Genomic DNA, 18,720 nt, shown 5'->3' with positions numbered 1-18,720 from the left:
GTATCCACCATTAGTCCTGCTTACTCAGGCTTGTTAATTTCAGTGCCTTGGCCTCTGTTTCTTCTCATCAGAAGCGACTGCCGAGCTTATCGTGATGGCTTGTGGTGGCTGCATTTGCAAGCTCACCTTCCCACCGATTCAGTGGTTACCAGCAAAATCCTAGCAGGTCTGAAACGACTGCAGCTCTTGGCATGGGAAAACTCTAGGAACCTGTTCACAGGGAAATGTTTCCTGTTGTGCTCTGATTTCCCTTTAATGCATATCTGGCAAACATATCCTGTTTCCAGCATTATTTGAAAAGGGGGGGGAAAGAAGGACAAAAAGATCGTTTCGCTTTTTCTTGTTCTGTTCTTAGGCTGAGGGGGGGGAGAGAACACGGCAAGATCTAAAAATTGTTTATCAAATGACTAAAAGGGGGAAGAATAACTCTTTCCTTCATCTCTGTCAGCGCTGTTAGAGCAACACTCTGGGGAAACAATAGAAGCTGGGAATTTACCTTCTTTGGGGATTCAGCCTAAGGCGAACTCCATTGGCAACTCTTCACATTTGCTGGGTATTAGCCAAGGTGGTGCAGTGGTTAAGAGCGCAGGGCTAGGACCTGAGAGTTGTTATTGTTTGGTCGTTTAGTCGTGTCCGACTCTTCGTGACCCCGTGGACCAGAGCACGCCAGGCATTCCTGTCTTCCACTGCCTCCCACAGTTTGGTCAAACTCATGTTCATAGCTTCGAGAACACTGTCCAACCATCTCGTCCTCTGTCGTCCCCTTCTCCTTGTGCCCTCCATCTTTCCCAGCATCTGGGTCTTTTCCAGGGAGTCTTCTCTTCTCATGAGGTGGCTAAAGTACTGGAGCCTCAGCTTCAAGATCTGTCCTTCCAGTGAGCACTCAGGGCTGATTTCCTTCAGAATGGACATGTTTGATCTTCTCAAATCCCCATTCAGCCATGAAGCTCACTGGCTGCGTTTGAGCCAGTCACACACTCTAAGCCTAAATTATTATTATTATTATTAGTAGTAGTAGTAGTATACCACCCTTCATTTGTAGATCTCAGGTTGGTTCGCAGGATAATAATGCAAGATAAAAACACAAATAACACAATAAAAACAATAACTAAACAAAACAGTACACACACACAAACCCCAGCTTGTTGTGAGGATAAAAGGGGGAGGAGGAAAACCCTGTACTGGAGCTCCTTGGAAGAAAAGCAGAATATAAGAAGGCTGATCGCCGAAGAATGGATGCTTTTGAATTATGGTGCTGGAGGAGACTCTTGAGAGTCCCATGGACTGCAAGAAGATCAAACCTCTCCATTCTGAAGGAAATCAGCCCTGAGTGCTCCCTGGAAGGACAGATCCTGAAGCTGAGGCTCCAAGACTTTGGCCACCTCATGAGAAGAGAAGACTCCCTGGAAAAGACCCTGATGTTGGGAAAGATGGAGGGCACAAGGAGAAGGGGACGACAGAGGACGAGATGGCTGGATAGTGTTCTTGAAGCTACCAGCATGAGTTTGACCAAACTGCAGGAGGCAGTGGAAGACAGAAGTGCCTGGCGTGCTCTGGTCCATGGGGTCACGACTAAACGACTAAACAACAACAACAATAAACAAATTTGGAAAACAATTAGTTTCCCCCGCTTCTGTGCCATTCTCATCCTGAGGACGGGAGCAGCATCAAGTGCTCACGCTTTGTAAAATAGGCTCCCAAAGCTTATGGAAAGTGAATGTGTTGGAACTTACAAAGCTGTCCTCTGCAGGGAAAGGCTGTCTCTCTGCACTGATCTAGGGTCTTTCCCAGCCCTTCCCGCAGAGGTCAGGTATTGCCCCTCGCAGCTTCTGAATGCAGAGCTCACAGCCTCTCTCCCCTGGTTGACTTGAAGCACGTCCTCCCGCTCTGAACTTAGAAAGCCTGCAAGCTCTGATCTCTCTGAGGTGGTTCAGCCCATGAACATTCGCTCTGCCCCACTAGAACATTCAAGACTTTGCCTGCAATTGAGCACAAGCAACATGTGTATTTTAAAAGCCCCCCTCGCCCCCCAGCAAATGCTTCAAATCTTGGCAGCTCTGGGTTTTTTTAAAAGAGTACAATCCTCACTCTGTGGTGCTGTTGTAGCCAAGCACATTTCATTACTTCCTCCTTTTTCTGTTTCGCTTTTTTTTCCCCCACCTCCCACAAATTGCATAATAAAATTTTCAAACACCACCTTAACCTGGGCTGACCTCGGCCAACTTTTGTCTGACAAGGGAAGAAGCAAGTAACCGAGAGCTCCCAAGGCAAAATAAAAATGTACTCATCAGAAACACATCATGTCAGTCCTAATAATAATAATAAATAATAATAATAATAATAATTTATTATTTATACCCCACCCATCTGCCTGGGCTTCCCCAGCCACTCTGGGCGGCTTCCAACAAAATATTAAAATACAGTAATGCATCAAACATTAAAAGCTTCCCTAAACAGGGCTGCCTTCAGATGTCTTCTAAAAGTCTGGTAGTTGTTGTTCTCTTTGACATCTGGTGGGAGGGCGTTCCATAGGGTGGGTGCATAGGTGTCAACGGTTCCCTTTTTTAAAGGGAAATCCCCTTATTCCGAATAGGCTTCTTCGCAAGAAAAGGGGAAAGCTGTCAGCTATGGGTGGGTGCCACTACCGAGAAGGCCCTCTGCCTGGTTCCCTGTAACTTGGCTTCTCGCAGCGAGGGAACCGCCAGAAGGCCCTCGGTGCTGGACCTCAGTGTCTGGGCAGAACGATGGGGCTGGAGACGCTTCTTCAGGTATACTGGACCGAGGCAAAACAAGGCCTCATACCAGCCCTGGCCTAACCCATGCCGCAGGGTTGAAATGCTCAGCCAGAGCGGCCAAGGGATAATTCCAGCATTTCTTCTTGGCAGCCGATCCGTTAAGGAGATTCATTTGTTTCCTTAATAATAAAAAGGACTGTTATTTTGTTCTTGGGTTGGTTCTGTGCTAGGAAAAGAAAAAGGGAGAGAGAGAAAACGCCCTCCTTGTTTTCTTTGCTCTTCTTTCCTGCCAGGCCTGGCCATCGGAGATGTCCCAGACAAGCAGCCCATCGGCATCGTTCTCACTGTGCTGGGAGTGGTGGTCTTGGATTTCTGTGCTGACGCGACGGAGGGGCCGATCCGGGCCTATCTGCTGGACGTGGTGGACAGCGAGGAACAGGACATGGCGCTCAATATCCACGCCTTCTCAGCTGGTATGTGATTCTGTCTTTTCTTTTCTGCAAGGACGCCTGCCCCAGCTTCTGTCCCAGGCATCTCCAGGTAGCATTTGGGAATGTCTCCTGCCTGGAACTCCAAAAAGCTGCTGCCAGCCAGTGTGGGACTGTACAGTGCTAGACTCCATATGGGTCTGACTCTGTATAAGGCAGCTTCCTGTGTCCCTTAAATAATTTTTATTTCAATTTATTCCATAGAAGAGCATACATAAACTTCCATCAGCGCTTCCCTTTTAAGATTGCACCCTGTTTCCCAAGGTGGCTCAGTTGAGATGACGCCAAACCATGGTTATGGAAAGTCACCAGAGTTCTGGGGGGGGGGGGTTGATCAGCCAGCAAAGCAGAGCAAAGAAGCTTTGGTTTGAAGGAAACTTGAGAGAAAGATGCTTCTGGCTTTACTGTATGGTTGGAAGTTCACACCACGCTTTGGGTTCCGAACCATGGTCAACCTGAAACTGTGGCTTGGCTTGATCACTGAAATGACTGCTTTTGGCTCCATTCATTTGTCTGCAGCTGTGCCAGAAGCAAGGACTGTCCGTTTGGCAAGCTGCAGTTCTCAGCTGAACTAAACAAATTAACTACATCGTATTTATGGAGCTACTGTTACCGGATCAACCTGTGCCCCCATTGTTGATGGATTCCAAAAAGGAATAATAATAATAATAAATTTTATTTATACCCCGCCCTCCCCAACCAAGACCGGGCTCAGGGCGGCTAACACCCGATATAAAAACAAATTGATTGAAATGCAACTTAAAAACAAGATTAAAATACAACATTAAAATATTAAAATACAGCCTCATTTCAATGGAAACTCAAATCAAAAACTTTTGGGGGGATGAAAACATCAAGTCGTCGCCAAGGCTAACTTTCCAGACTGGTCCTACATGGGCCAGAAAAAAGCCAGGGAAGTCCCCAAATAGGGTTCCATCAGAAGAGGGGAAAGGAAAAAAGAAGAGGGGGGGGGAATCAGATTGATTCCAAGCCGAAGGCCAGGTGGAACAACTCTGTCTTACAGGCCCTGCAGAAAGAAATCAGATCCTGCAGGGCCCTAGTCTCATGAGACAGAGCGTTCCACCAGACTGGAGCCAGTGTTGAAAAGGCCCTGGCTCTGGTTGAGGCTAATATGACTTCCTTAGGGCCCGGGACCTCTAAGGTGTTGCTATTTATGGACCTTAAGGTCCTCCGTGGGGCATACCAGGAGAGGCGGTCCTGTAGGTATGAGGGTCTTAGGCACCTTAAATCTGACCCTGTACTCCACCGGGAGCCAGTGGAGCTGGAAAAGCACTGGGTGAATATGCTCCCATGGCAGAGACCCCGTGAGGAGCCTCGCTGCAGCATTCTGCACCTGCTGGATTTTCCGGGACAGCTTCAAGGGCAGCCCCGCGTAGAGCGGATTACAGTAGTCAAGCCTGGAAACCTTTCTCCTCTTTTATGTAGCAGCCAGATAGGAGGCACTGCTGCCTCGTCCACTTCCATGGTTCCCAGCCTTTTCACAAAGCAGCCAGCGCATAACTTTTTGCCCATCTCTCCTTCCTTAGGTCTCGGAGGGGCCATTGGCTACATGCTGGGAGGCCTCGACTGGATGCAGACGTTCTTCGGGGTCATCTTCGTCTCCCAGGAGCAAGTCCTCTTCTTCTTTGCCGCCATCATCTTCTCCGTCTCCGTCGTCCTCCACCTTTGCAGTATCGAGGAGGAGCAATACAATCCCCAGCAGGACAGGATCGATGACGAGGCCGACACCCTTTCGAGCGTCAAGCTGAGCGGCAGCCTCCCTCCCCTGAGCCGCCTGAACGTCATCAGCGAGGAAGACCATTACAGGGGCTCCATGTACCGGGATGAGGTGCAGTCTGAGCAGGACCTCAACATGGACTTCCTGGACGTGGACATTGTCCGCAGCAAGAGCGACTCTGTCCTGCACATGCCCGACGCCACCTTGGAGATGGAATCCGAGCTGCTTTTCCTCCACGAAATCGAGCCTTCCATCTTCCAGGACTCCTCCTACCCCAACACCCCGCACAGCGCCAGCCAGGAGTACATGAAGTCCAAATTCAACCGCCTGTCTGCTTTCCTCAGGGAGAACGAGAAGGAGGAGGACATGTTACTTGATAATCACTTGAACGAAGCCAAAGCCCCGAACAGCAACGGCTCCCTACCAAAAGACCTCCTGAACGGGCACGCGAGGATCGGCATGAAGCAGTCGAGCACCTCCAACTCCATGCGCAGGCGCAAGCACATGTTCTACCGGCAGCCTTCCCACACCTTCTCCTACTACGGCAAGATCGGCTCCCACCGCTACCGCTTCCGGCGGGCCAACGCCATTGTGCTGATCAAGTCCTCGCGGAGCATGAACGATATCTACGACATGCAGAAGAGGCAGCGGCAGAGGTGCCGGCACAGGAACCAGAGCGGAACCACCAACTCCAGCGGCGACACCGAGAGCGAGGAAGGCGAGACCGAAACGACCGTCCGGCTCCTGTGGCTGTCCATGCTGAAGATGCCCCGGGAGCTCCTGCGCCTCTGCGTCTGCCACCTCTTGACCTGGTTCTCCATCATCGCCGAAGCCGTCTTCTACACCGACTTCATGGGGCAGGTCATTTTCAACGGCGACCCCAAGGTGAGTCGCCTCCGCCCCGTGTCCTACTTACAGAGTCACTCCTCCGCTCCATAGATATTTAGCATCGCTCTGCAAATTAGCTCAGCCCAAGCAGAGGGCGCTGCAAAGACATTTCCCAGGTTTGTCGGGGTCCCAGGTTTGTTTGCCTCGGGGTGTCGGCTCTAGGCAACCTGGCAGACGAGGGCTTTTGAAGTTTGGTTCTTTGTGGCCAAAAACTGCATTGCTTTATGGCCGATTTGGTTTCGGTTTCACTCCTTTTATCGTTCCGAGTTTCTCGAGAATCTTCCTTTGAAGCACAGGTTGAAAATAAGCCAGATGAATAAGCGAAAGTGGAAATCCTGACCCAATTGCACTGGCTGCCGATTCGTTTCCGGGCCCAATTCAAAGTTCTGGTTTTGACCCGTAAAGCCTTAAGTGCTTCAGGACCAGAATTCCTCAAGGACCGCCTCTCCCTATAGGAACCAGCCTGGACCCTGCAGTTATCTTCTGAGGCCCTTCTTTCTGTGCCTCCTCCGCAAGAGGTTCAGAGACCAGTGACATGAGAGCAGGGCCTTTTCTGCTGTGGCTCCCCATTTGTGGAATGCTCTCCCCAGGGAGACTCACCTGGCACCTTCATTAGATTTTTAGATTTCACCATGCAAAAATGTTCCTCTTCAACCAGGCCTTTGGCTGATTAATATTCTGTGTCCTTTTAAATATATTGGAGAGGGATATTTCTTCTTTCTTGTTTTTATTATCTGTTTTTATGTTCTGAGCCGACCTGAGATATCCGGATGAAGGGCTGCATGCAAATTTAATAAAATCAATCAATCAATCTTTGGCTAGGCAGAGAGGTGCAAACATTGACACTTCCATGCTCTTGTTCATAGTGTGGCCTTTGCTTAAATCTCTAAGGCATGGGTAGGCAAACTAAGGCCTGGGGGCCATATCCGGCCCAATCGCCTTCTAAATCGGCCTGCGGACGGTCCAGGAATCAGCGTGTTTTTACATGAGTAGAATGTGTCCTTTGATTTAAAATGCATCTCTGGGTTATTTGTGGGGCATAGGAATTTGTTCATTCCCCAAAAAAAATAGTCCAGCCCCCCACAAGGTCTGAGGGACAGTGGACTGGCCCCTGCTGGAAAAGTTTGCTGACTCCTGTTCTTTTGCTTCACTGCAGGCCCCTTCAAATTCCACCGAACTGCATGCCTACAGTGCCGGGGTTCAGATGGGCTGTTGGGGATTGGTCATCTATGCCGCTACGGCAGCTGTATGTTCAGGTAAGAGGTTCTGCACCGACAGCTGAAAGTCTCTGCACCCCAGACCAGAGAAGCCGTGTGCGGTTGACAGATAAGAGAATCGAGGAAGGGGACTGAGCGGGGGAAGTTAGGAAGGCCCTGGCCACGAAGTGCTTTAATGAGGGAGAGTTGGGTAGCTAATTGCACCCAGAGCACGGGGCGCTTTTCTCTAATGGCGACACGCTTGGCCTCCTTTTTGCAGCCTTGCTACAGAAATACTTGGACAACTACGACCTCAGCATCCGAGTGATCTACATCCTGGGCACTCTGGGATTCTCCATTGGCACGGCAGTGATGGCCATGTTCCCCAATGTGTACGTCGCCATGATCATGATCAGCTCCATGGGCATCGTTTCCATGAGTATATCCTACTGCCCCTACGCCCTTCTAGGGCAGTATCACGACATCAAGCAGGTAGGTGGCCGTGGGCCGGGTGTTGGGGAACGTGAGTTGGGCAAGAACCAAATGAACAGGTGTAGTCAGACCCCAGATCCATCCAGCCCAGCCGCTGTCCGCTGCAGCCTTCCCTGACCAGGTGTCTTGGACTACATTTCCCATCAGGCCCAGCCAGCACGAAGGGGGTTTGATGCTTGGAAGGCTTCCCACGGCATACACAGACCTGCAGAGTCAGTCTTTAAGCTCTGGAGAGCCTTCAGGGAATGGGAAGAGAGGGAGACAAGCCCATCAAATTGTAGTTTGCAGCTGGAAAGCCCAGTATCCAGCAGGCAGCACTTCGGGCTGCTTTTGGCCCGAGGATTGCCAGTTCCTCATACATATGCATATACATATACATATACATATACATATACATATACATATACATATAACACAAACATATATTCTGTTATACAGTTTAAAATTCTCATTTTAACATCATTAAAATATCAATGACTTCCATTCTTCTCCTTCCTATCATTCATATCATAGATTCCTGCGTATTTTACAAAAAGTAAACCATTCAATATTCTATCAATACATCCATCAAACCTTATTTACACTGTCAAATTTATCTTAATGCTTCCAACCTTTTCAGGTGTGCACAGCTCCCCCCATATATTCAATAAACGTTTTCCAATCTTCTCGAAACATATGTTCTGGTTAGTGGGGTAGATGTGGAAGGATCATTAGGCGCGAGTGATCATGCTCTTCTGAAGTTTACTATACAGCGGAAAGTAGCAGCCAAGCATACTAGGACTCAATTTCTTGACTTTAAGAAAGCCGACTTCATAAAACTTAGGGAAGTGCTGGGTGAGATCCCATGGACAGCAATACTAAAAGGAAAGGGAGTTCATGATGGCTGGGAGTTTGTTAAGACGGAGATAGTAAAAGCACAACGTCAGGCAATACCAATGAGACGAAAACATGGAAGGTGCCTAAAGAAACCAGGGTGGCTATCTAAAGAACTTTTAACTGAATTAAGATTAAAAAAGGATGTGTACAAAAAATGGAAAAGGGGGGAAACCACCAAAGAGGAATTCAAACAAATAGCCAGCACGTGTAGACACAAAGTCAGAAAAGCTAAAGCACAGAATGAACTCAGGCTTGCTAGAGAGGTTAAAAGCAACAAAAAAGGCTTTTATGGGTATGTTCGTAGCAAAAGGAAGAACAAAGAAACAGTGGGGTCACTCAGAGGAGAAGATGGTGAAATGCAAACAGGGGACACAGAAAGGGCTGAACTCCTCAATGCCTTCTTTGCCTCAGTCTTCTCCGATAAAGAAGACAATGCCCGACCTGAAGAATTTGAAGCAAATGATTCAGCAAAGGAAACACAGCCCAGAATAACTAAGGAGATAGTACAAGAATATTTGGCTAGATTAGATGTATTCAAGTCTCCAGGGCCAGATGAACTGCATCCAAGAGTATTAAAAGAACTGGCAGATGTGATCTCAGAACCACTGGCAGTCATCTTTGAGAATTCCTGGAGAACAGGCGAAGTCCCGGCAGACTGGAGGAGGGCAAATGTTGTCCCTATTTTCAAAAAGGGGAAAAGAGAGGACCCAAATAATTACCGCCCAGTCAGTCTGACATCAATAGCAGGGAAGATTCTGGAGCAGATCATTAAGCAAACAGTCTGTGAGCACCTAGAAAGGAATGCTGTGATCACCAATAGTCAGCATGGATTTCTGAAAAATAAGTCATGTCAGACTAACCTGATCTCGTTTTTTGACAGAATTACAAGCCTGGTAGATGAAGGGAACGCAGTGGATGTAGCCTACCTTGATTTCAGCAAAGCATTTGACAAGGTGCCCCATGATATTCTTGTAAAGAAGCTGGTAAAATGCGGTCTTGACTATGCTACCACTCAGTGGATTTGTAACTGGCTGACTGACCGAACCCAAAGGGTGCTCATCAATGGTTCCTCTTCATCCTGGAGAAGAGTGACTAGTGGGGTGCCACAGGGTTCTGTCTTGGGCCCGGTCTTATTCAACATCTTTATCAACGACTTGGATGATGGACTCAAGGGCATCCTGATCAAATTTGCAGATGACACCAAACTGGGAGGGGTGGCTAACACCCCAGAGGACAGGATCACACTTCAAAACGACCTTGACAGATTAGAGAACTGGGCAAAAACAAACAAGATGAATTTTAACAGGGAGAAATGTAAAGTATTGCACTTGGGCAAAAAAAATGAGAGGCACAAATACAAGATGGGTGACACCTGGCTTGAGAGCAGTACATGTGAAAAGGATCTAGGAGTCTTGGTTGACCACAAACTTGACATGAGCCAACAGTGTGACGCGGCAGCTAAAAAAGCCAATGCAATTCTGGGCTGCATCAATAGGAGTATAGCATCTAGATCAAGGGAAGTAATAGTGCCACTGTATTCTGCTCTGGTCAGACCACACCTGGAGTACTGTGTCCAGTTCTGGGCACCACAATTCAAGAAGGACACTGACAAACTGGAACGTGTCCAGAAGAGGGCAACCAAAATGGTCAAAGGCCTGGAAACGATGCCTTATGAGGAACGGCTAAGGGAGCTGGGCATGTTTAGCCTGGAGAAGAGGAGGTTAAGGGGTGATATGATAGCCATGTTCAAATATATAAAAGGATGTCACATAGAGGAGGGAGAAAGGTTGTTTTCTACTGCTCCAGAGAAGCGGACACGGAGCAATGGATCCAAACTACAAGAAAGAAGATTCCACCTAAACATTAGGAAGAACTTCCTGACAGTAAGAGCTGTTCGACAGTGGAATTTGCTGCCAAGGAGTGTGGTGGAGTCTCCTACTTTGGAGGTCTTTAAGCAGAGGCTTGACAACCATATGTCAGGAGTGCTCTGATGGTGTTTCCTGCTTGGCAGGGGGTTGGACTCGATGGCCCTTGTGGTCTCTTCCAACTCTATGATTCTATGATTCTATGATTCTTGTTCTCTACTTCCATATGTTAAATCTGCAAGCTGTGCATATTCCGTCAACTTAAGTTGCCATTCTTCTTCAGTAGGGACCTTGCTTGTTTTCCATTTTGGGGCTAACAGAACACAGGCTGCAGTAGTTGCATACATAAATAACCTTCTTCTTTTTTTGACACTTGGGAATTTCGTTCTGAATTGTCCCCAACAGAAAGCACTCTGGGTTTTTTGGAAAAGTAATTTTAAACACACACACCCCCATTCATTATAGATTATTTCCCAGTACAGTGGTACCTCTGGATACGAACGCAATCCATTCTGGAGCCCCGTTCGCATCCTGAAGTAAACCCAACCCGCGTCTGCACATGCACGGGTCGCGATTCGCCGCTTCCGCGCATGCGTGTGGCATCATTTTGAACGTCTGCGCAAGCGGCGAAACCCAGAAGTAACGCATTCCGTTACTTCCGGGTTGCCGCGGAGTGCAACCCAAAAGTGCTCAACCTGAAGCAACTTCAGGCCGAGGTATGATTGTACTCTTTTACAAGTCCACCACATATGAAAGAACGTTCCCTCCACCTCTTTGCAGTTCCTGACCACAGACGTAGAGGACTTGTCCCAAGAGTGTCAGTCCCCAAAGCAAGCTGCTTCAGATGTTGCAACGCGATGTGTGCTCTGCTACCCGATTCCCCGTTTTGTTGATAGCATCTCCTGTCTCTTTCTCTTTCAGTATATCCACCATAGCCCTGGGAACTCAAAGCGAGGTTTTGGCATAGACTGCGCCATCCTGTCCTGCCAAGTCTACATCTCCCAGATCCTCGTGGCCTCTGCGCTGGGAGGAGTGGTGGATGCCGTGGGCACCGTGCGGGTCATACCCATGGTGGCGTCGGTAGGGTCTTTCCTGGGCTTCCTGACGGCCACGTTCCTGGTGATCTACCCCGACGTCGGCGAGAGCCCGAAGGAAGAGCAGAAAGGGCTGGCGCCTCCCGAGGCGGGCGAGAGCGGCGGCGACACGGATGGGGAGAAGCCGACCGTGATCAAGCTCTCTCGGAAAGAAGCCTCCACGACAGAAATGGAAAACGAGTCGGCCGTTTGAGCGAACCGCCACCGTTTGCACACATTCCAAGCCGTTTCAGGTGCATGAATCGGGACGTTCTCGCAAAGCAGAATCTGAACTTTTCCAAGGACATCCTTGCTGCAGCATCGGATTGAAATGGTTCTTTCATGCAAAAATGTAGATGAAATTCCATAGTCTTAGGGTAGCCTTGAATAGGTAGCTTTGATGCTGATTGCTTTCTCTACAATCCAGAAAAATCTCCTTTCTTAGAGGTATTTTTAATGGCGAGAAAATGCGTTTCCAAGGTGACTTTTATCGATGGGCAGGAAAACGTTCTTGCGTGGTTTGCTTTGTTTTTTTAAGACCTCGTGGCGGTTTTTCAAAATTCTCAAATTACCCATTTGGACTGTTTATTTCCCTTCCAACAACACCACCATTTTTAAAAACTGTAATTAAAAAACGAAAGCAATTCTGGCTGTGGCTTTTGCAGGAAAGTTTTCTGTTTTTTTGTTCTGACTCCTTCAGACCTTGCAAGTTCAGTAGGATGGTGTGTTTTAAAACTGATGCCATTATTATTAGGCTGACAGCCGCGGTTCTCTCCTTTATGTTCCTCCCCCCCCCTTTGAACCATAGTCTGGATTTCATTATTTTTCCGTGCAATTACTACTAAGTATTCCCCCCCACCCCCCGACTTCCCTTGGACGTATTGCATCAGTTACTGCAAGAATTGCTGTCGCTTTATTTTTTAATTATTATTTTGTTTTTGATTCAAGCTGTTTGGAGCACCCGTCCCCGCCGACTGTTGCTTGCCAAGGATTCCTCGAGTGTGATCTCTTCGCCGCAGAGATGGCGATGTTTCGGTGGTCGGGAGGGACTTTCGGCTCTCCTCGGGACGGTGGGAGGCGGCATGTGTAGCTCTAAGGAGCACCAGTGGAACATTGTGTGACCTGTTTTGATCGGCGAGCCGGTCAGAATTTGACTTATTTTTCTTTTCATCTTTTGGTGGCGTTTGAAAGCCAATCATCTCCTTTGTGACGAAGCTGCTAATGGGGACGCGGATTCCCCGCTGTCAGTTTCTGCAGACGGGCTGTGAGCTTCCCCTTTGTTTAGAAAGGGGGTCATCGATTGCACTTTTTTCTGAACTTCTGGGCTGGAAATTGCGATAGCGGAGAGTTTTCGAAAGGTAGTCTCGCTCCCGCAAGCGTAAACCAAAGGCCTACCTCCTGATAACTGCAGCCTGGAGAGAAAGAGAGAGAGAGTGTTGTGTGTGTTGTTATTGTTGTTGTTGTTTTTAAAAAGGAAAATGTATCTTGAAACAGCTTTGGGCCTTAAAGAAAACAAAATTCACCATTTTTTAAAAAAATGCTGTAACTTTATTCCTAGGTATACCGGAGTCTTACTAAGCTGTTTTCCCGCATCCTTTCAACCCAGACTCCCTCCCCTCCCAACTCCCCAATTCCAAGTCCAGGACAATAGCAGTAACACACATAGCAGGTTGTCGGGTAGACCAGGCTCTCGTACCAAGCCAAGTGTCATTGCTGGGGATCGGCAGCCTGTTAGAGGATGTCCTTAAGAACAGCCAGCTTAGAAGGTCCTCCTCTTTAGAAATGGGGGGGACGGGACTTCTCCTTGCACGTTCCCCTTGCACCTTGCAGGCAGTGGGAGCCAAAAGAGGCCGCAGCTGGTTTGCAGGCTGAAACCGCAGTGAACCCAGGCTGCTCTTGCGAGAGATTTCTGCTGCCTCAAACTCACCTATTTAAAATGCATGCCTTGAACCATGCTGCAAGTATAGCAATTCGAAAGCAAAAATCCTATCTTATCTATATATTTCAGAATGAAAAGCAGTTTTTAATAAATTACTTGAATTGTCAATTGTATGTATGTTTGACATAGCTGAAATGGAAATCGCCTGGCTGGCATCTCTGGGTAGTTTGATGGCATCTCCTGTTTGTTTTCTTAGCTCTCCATCAATTTACATATTTTTACCTCTGTAGGTGGGCGGGGGGGTGGACAGGGTTTGCATAGGCTTTTTAGAGGCCACGAGGATTTCATGAATGCTCATTTTGTATACAGGGTTTCACAAACTGTTTTTTAAATGTCCCCCACCCCTCCAAAAAAAAGATGACTATTTGGTGCATTTTGTTTGAAACTTCTTTTCAGAGCACAGTATAAGACTACTGAAGCAATCCAGTTATTGGGGGGGGGGGGCAGAAAAAGAAAAACCTTCCAGGAGCTTGTAGCCAAGAGAGCCCTCGCCTCCACCTAAAGTCTCCTTTCACTACACTTTTTTATTTTATTTTTTGAAAAACTACTCCACGACATTAATTTGAGATAGCTGTTTTCTGTGTAAATTGCACCTTGTTCTACGAGGACCCCACTTCATCGCTCTCGAAGGCTTGTAAAAATAGGAAGCTGCCGCTTGCGGCTTGAATCCTGCCTTACGCTTTGAAGAGGAGGCGAACAGGGAACACTCTCAAACGCTTCAGTTGGATCTTTCCCCTTGATGCAGTTTGAAGGTCACCCATTCGGCTCTGACATTTCTTTTCCTTGAAAGCTCTCCCCCCCCCCTTGACTCCGCCTTGCTCTGCCCGAACTATTGAGGATGAGGAAGGTAAGTGTTTTTTTTCCAAAATGGGAAAAAGCTTTCTTTTCAGAGGACTCAAAAGCTTATTTTTAGAAGAGCACGTCGAAATTTGGAGGCTTCCTGGCAGTTCCTTGGTTCCTACGAACACTGGCTTTCTGACCAGCTCTGCAGTTGCGGGGTCACAATTTTCACGTCACGGTTGGCTCTGCCAGAATCTGAAACACGATCGTGCATTGTGGTGCTAGGAGAAAATTGCCAGGTCTTGATGAGCTTTCTGATTTTTTGGACCCTTGTGAAGAGAACATGGGCAAACGAGAGATTTAGCCTTGTAGCAGGGCTTAAACCCTCCTTGTTTCAACATTTATGACAAAGAATTCTGAATAGCATTTCCCTTCCTGCGCTCTAGAATTTACTCTTTAGGGCTTCTGAACTGCAGCCTCCAAGACGTGCTGCTGTCTGTGGAGAGATGCAAAGAACTTGGAACAAATGGGCCTCGATGAGCCCAGAGCCAAGGCGGAAAGGGCAAGCCCCAAATTCTGTCTGGGAGTGTTGTGTTTTCCTCTTTGTAGATGCATTTAGTGTCTTGGTGCCGACTCATTAAATCCCAGCATGGGATCATCATCGTTCCTATTTGCCTTCTTCAGATGCTGAAGTTCAAATTCAGTTGAGCAGAACTGAATTGGGAAACGTCTTGATTTTGGAAAGGTAGAGGGAGCTATTGGTATGCTTTCTTTGCCGGCTGTGAAAGCTGTTTAGACATGCCATAGGAAGGCATGAGGCAGATCTAAGGCCAACACACCCTGGAATTGTAGGTCCAGTTTTGGCTTAGGGGTCTCTGAATCCCCCACATCCTAACAACCCCACCATTTCCGGGGTCCTTAGGAGAAGCGTCAGCCGCTGAGTTTTTTACATCATGAGCACACGTCTCATTCTTTCATCTGTCTCTTACAAAGCATACTGTTAGAATGGGACATTTCCTTTTCCTCGCTGATTTTGAGACGTCGCACCTTCAACCAAATCTTTGCGGAGCGTCTGGCTCACAGACACGTTTAACACCCTGAAAATCTTCTGTAGTTGCCATCAGATATCTGGTCTTGTGGGCAGCATTTATTGGACTTTGTAGGGCTTGATAGGGTTATATGTAATCTTTTTTTAAAAAAAAGAAATCACACAAATTGATTTCCTGTGGCAATATCCAGCTGGACTTCAAGCTTGTATATTTATGACGGCTTGTGGAGAGAAAAGCAATAACCTCTTCCTCCTGATTTGCACGTGGGGATTTGAACCCAAATACTCTTTTTGATACTCTGATCTTTCCCCTGCCTATTCCGTCAGCCAGGCTTTCTTCAAGATTCCCAACCGCACCATGTGGGCGACTGATCCTCCTCTTTCTGTCTTAGGAGACGAGGCTGTTGGGAAATTGGAAGACCCGTGTGATTTTTCAGTGTGCTTTTTACTTTCGGCCATTCCATGAAAGTGGAGGATAAGAAAGCTCTCTTTAAAGGACCGGTGAATGAGGCTGCCCTATCTCCATTTTGTCTCTGCCGAAAATGTCTGTTTCCTTTTCTTCCTCCTCGTCGGTTCCTATGGATGAAACCTCCGGCGAAGGGTCCCTAGGCTGTATTTTCCAGAAGGCAAATCTTAGCCAGGATACATTGGGGCGAGGATAGCATCAACTGCCCCGGGTTCCAGTTTTGAATTCATTCTGCTGAAACCCGTTTGAGAAGGCTGTGGCAGCAGAGCTGCATTTGCTGGTCTGCAATCCAGAATCGGACCATATCCTAAGAGTGGCAAATAACCTCATCTAACTGCATGGAGTCATCGTCTTGAAAGGCAAGTTAGTGCCACTCGGTCTGATTTGTGCCATCTTTAAAGGCGGCTTTCGGTACCCATTTTAAGGCACTCTCTTGTGCTGCGGAGGGAGGGGGCAGTGAAGCTGTTAGGCTGCAAAGCCAAAGCTTGACCCATCACTCCACCCCAAAACAGAGCATGACAACTAAAACCCAGCAGGGTATTTCTTCTTTGCAGCTCAATTTTGGGACCTCACCTGGGCACCAGGCATTCTTCTGGTCCCACCTTTTCGCCATTCAGTCGCAGGAAAGCTTTTTTCTTTATTTTAAAAATGAAAAGCGGTTGGGCCCGGTTAAGGATGAATTAAAACGGAACGGGTTTGGCCTCGTTCTGCTGCTGTTTTCACTGTACATTGAAACATGGTGTTCCCTGCCCTTTCCTTCTGCCTGCTAGCAGGATGCAATCAGCTCCGACTTAGATCCATCCGTTGCTTCTTACACAACCCGAAATCTTGCATGATTCCCCACGTAAACACATGTAGCAACTTTTGAGTACCTGAAGTGTCTTTTGGGGGGGGGGGAGTGATTTGGTTTTTATTCATTTGCGGCTACCCCTTGTTCTCCGCCCCCCCCCCCCCGTTAATAGACCAAATAAATGTAACAAGACACAAAAAATATTGCACAGAAATGGGGGAAAGTGACTTGGGAAGAAAAAAAAGAAAAGGATACCAAATTTCACCTGTGTGTGTCTTCTCCTAACTATGGATTCTTAAACGTTCAGGTTTTGTCATTTAAACAGCCAAGCTACAAGGTTTTTAAGACTGCAGTGAGGGAGGAATGCCATTTGCAAAACGGAACAAAAAGAAGCAGATATTATCTACCCAGAGTTCTGTGGTTCATGTTGCTCCCATAATAAAAAGTTTTACTGAGGATGTATCTTCTGCTGAAACACTTGTTTATGCCCCCATTTTATTTTATTTTATTGAGGAAGGGTCTCGGAGACACCCACATGAATTCCAGGAGCATAGAGTTCTTACATGTACAACTTCCTTGTGGCAATTAAATTCAGAGGGGGAAATGGTTTGGCTTTAATTCAAGAGTCATATTATCATAAATAAAAAAAATAATTCAAGAGTCAGGTGACACTTGGACCTTAGATGGGATGAATTCTTCCTTTCAGCAACTTCTGACAGGTAGGCTAGCCCTGTGCAAATTCTCTGTGCGTGTTCAAGGTGGTCTTTGCTAGAAGCTGTGAGGATGCTACTGCACAGTTTGTAGACCAGACCACCTTTGATCAAGGGCGTTTTTATGATCCGTTTCCAGAGAGCAAAGACTAAATCCACTGCCTGAGGGCTCTTTTGGGGGGGAAAAAACCAGTTGCCTAAGAGGGAGAATTCCACCCACTGCAACTTCTCTCGCTATACAGAGCTGTGGAACAAGCAAAAGTTGCTGGAATTCCTTCTAAACACATCTCTCTTAAGATTCAGTAAATTTCTCTCCACGTGCACCTAAAAGCTCTGATGCAATAATTTGAGGGATCATCCTGGAGTTACAAAATGATACCTGATAGGTCTTGCAAGCACCCTCGTCTGATGTGTAAGAGAACAGGACATACATACCATGCTGCTTTCTGGTAAACAGAAGGGGTGGTGTAGAGGTTATGCATTTTCCAGATAATTGCCAGTAAATTAACTTCCTATGAAAAGCGCCTAGGTAAATAAAACTCGGGGGGGGGGGAGAGAATTACAATGTAAACTCCTCTTCTTCAGGTCACAAAATAGCTTACTTCATTGATCAAGTGTCAAGAGTCTAATTTCATAAAATTAGAACCCAGAAAATCTCAGCTCTGTCTGGCTTGGTCATCACCCGAGTTAGTATTGACTTTTAGTTCTGTTTTGTTTTTAAATTCGACAGAAGCCTAACCTCCTCCTGGATAATACAATTTGATAATCTGATATTTCCTATGCTATGTACTTTGTTGTTGTTGTTGAATTTCTGCTGCAACATGGACCTGAAACCTTCTTGGTAGCCAAATGGCCAGCTTGAATACTAAAATAAAATAAAATAAATGCCTCCCCTAGTGAAAAGCTGCATATAGGCATCTCTTAATGAAAAAAAAAATATAAGTAAATATATATATTTAGTTCCATTGTGAACTGGCCATATGACAACTTCTTGTTTATCAACTTATTAAGTTGGGGCAGTATACTAGCTCTTGCTGAGTTTAGCAATGTTTATAAGTGTGTGTTAAACACATAAATGTTTCGAGTTTAACGAGGAAAAAGGGATAAATAAGAAATGTGACCGATGAATGTGTCTGAGTGGATTAGATGGCAGAATGTTCTGGGATTTGATTTTGACACAGAGCTTTCTTTTTCTGGTTTTCAAGGTAAAGACTTGTTGCATGTGAAACAGTTTAACTGTTCTGCACTTTTGGTCTCTTTGTAATTTTCCCCCACACCCACCCATTTATGGATAGAAATGGCTGAATGTAGAGTTTAAAAGAGAAAACAAACCACTATTTCACATTTACATGTGTTCAATCCATTGTTCTACAGTTCAATCTTAATAAACATTTCAATATGAGCCAGTGGATCCGGGTTTTTGTGTTCGTGGAGAATGGGAAATAAGTCAGTCCTGCTCTTACATAAATCTAAATAATTGGGTGCACATAGAATTTAAGAGAGCCAGCCCATTCTAGCCTTGGTTCCTCTCCAAATCTGTCCGCTAATGTTTCGGTTCCTCCTCCTTGTCTTCGGATACGCAGCCCCTCAGTAATAAGAAGATGGGGGACACCTGGATTACTAGCAGTACATGTGG

The 18,720-nt window shown here is 46.8% G+C and overlaps 1 protein-coding gene across 10 annotated transcripts in view; it reads left to right on the top strand.

The window, feature by feature from the left end:
• The window catches only part of SLC45A4 (solute carrier family 45 member 4), a 117,671-nt gene extending 100,822 nt beyond the window's left edge, over nt 1-16,849 (top strand). For all 10 annotated transcript variants that reach the window (XM_082235629.1, XM_082235621.1, XM_082235623.1 and 7 more), the window contains 5 exons: nt 3,029-3,208; nt 4,771-5,846; nt 7,006-7,105; nt 7,326-7,537; nt 11,200-16,849. In XM_082235629.1, the coding sequence (XP_082091755.1) occupies nt 3,029-3,208; nt 4,771-5,846; nt 7,006-7,105; nt 7,326-7,537; nt 11,200-11,565 (1,934 nt within the window). In that variant the 3' untranslated portion in view covers nt 11,566-16,849. The remainder of the gene's footprint in view (nt 1-3,028; nt 3,209-4,770; nt 5,847-7,005; nt 7,106-7,325; nt 7,538-11,199) is intronic.
• The last annotated feature ends 1,871 nt before the right edge of the window (nt 16,850-18,720 follow it).

The sequence above is a fragment of the Podarcis vaucheri genome (assembly GCF_965113315.1).
Source record: "Podarcis vaucheri genome assembly, chromosome: 8".
NCBI lineage: Eukaryota > Metazoa > Chordata > Lepidosauria > Squamata > Lacertidae > Podarcis > Podarcis vaucheri.
The sequence above is the reverse complement of the archived record's forward strand: the minus strand, read 5'-3'. Positions and strand labels throughout refer to the sequence as shown.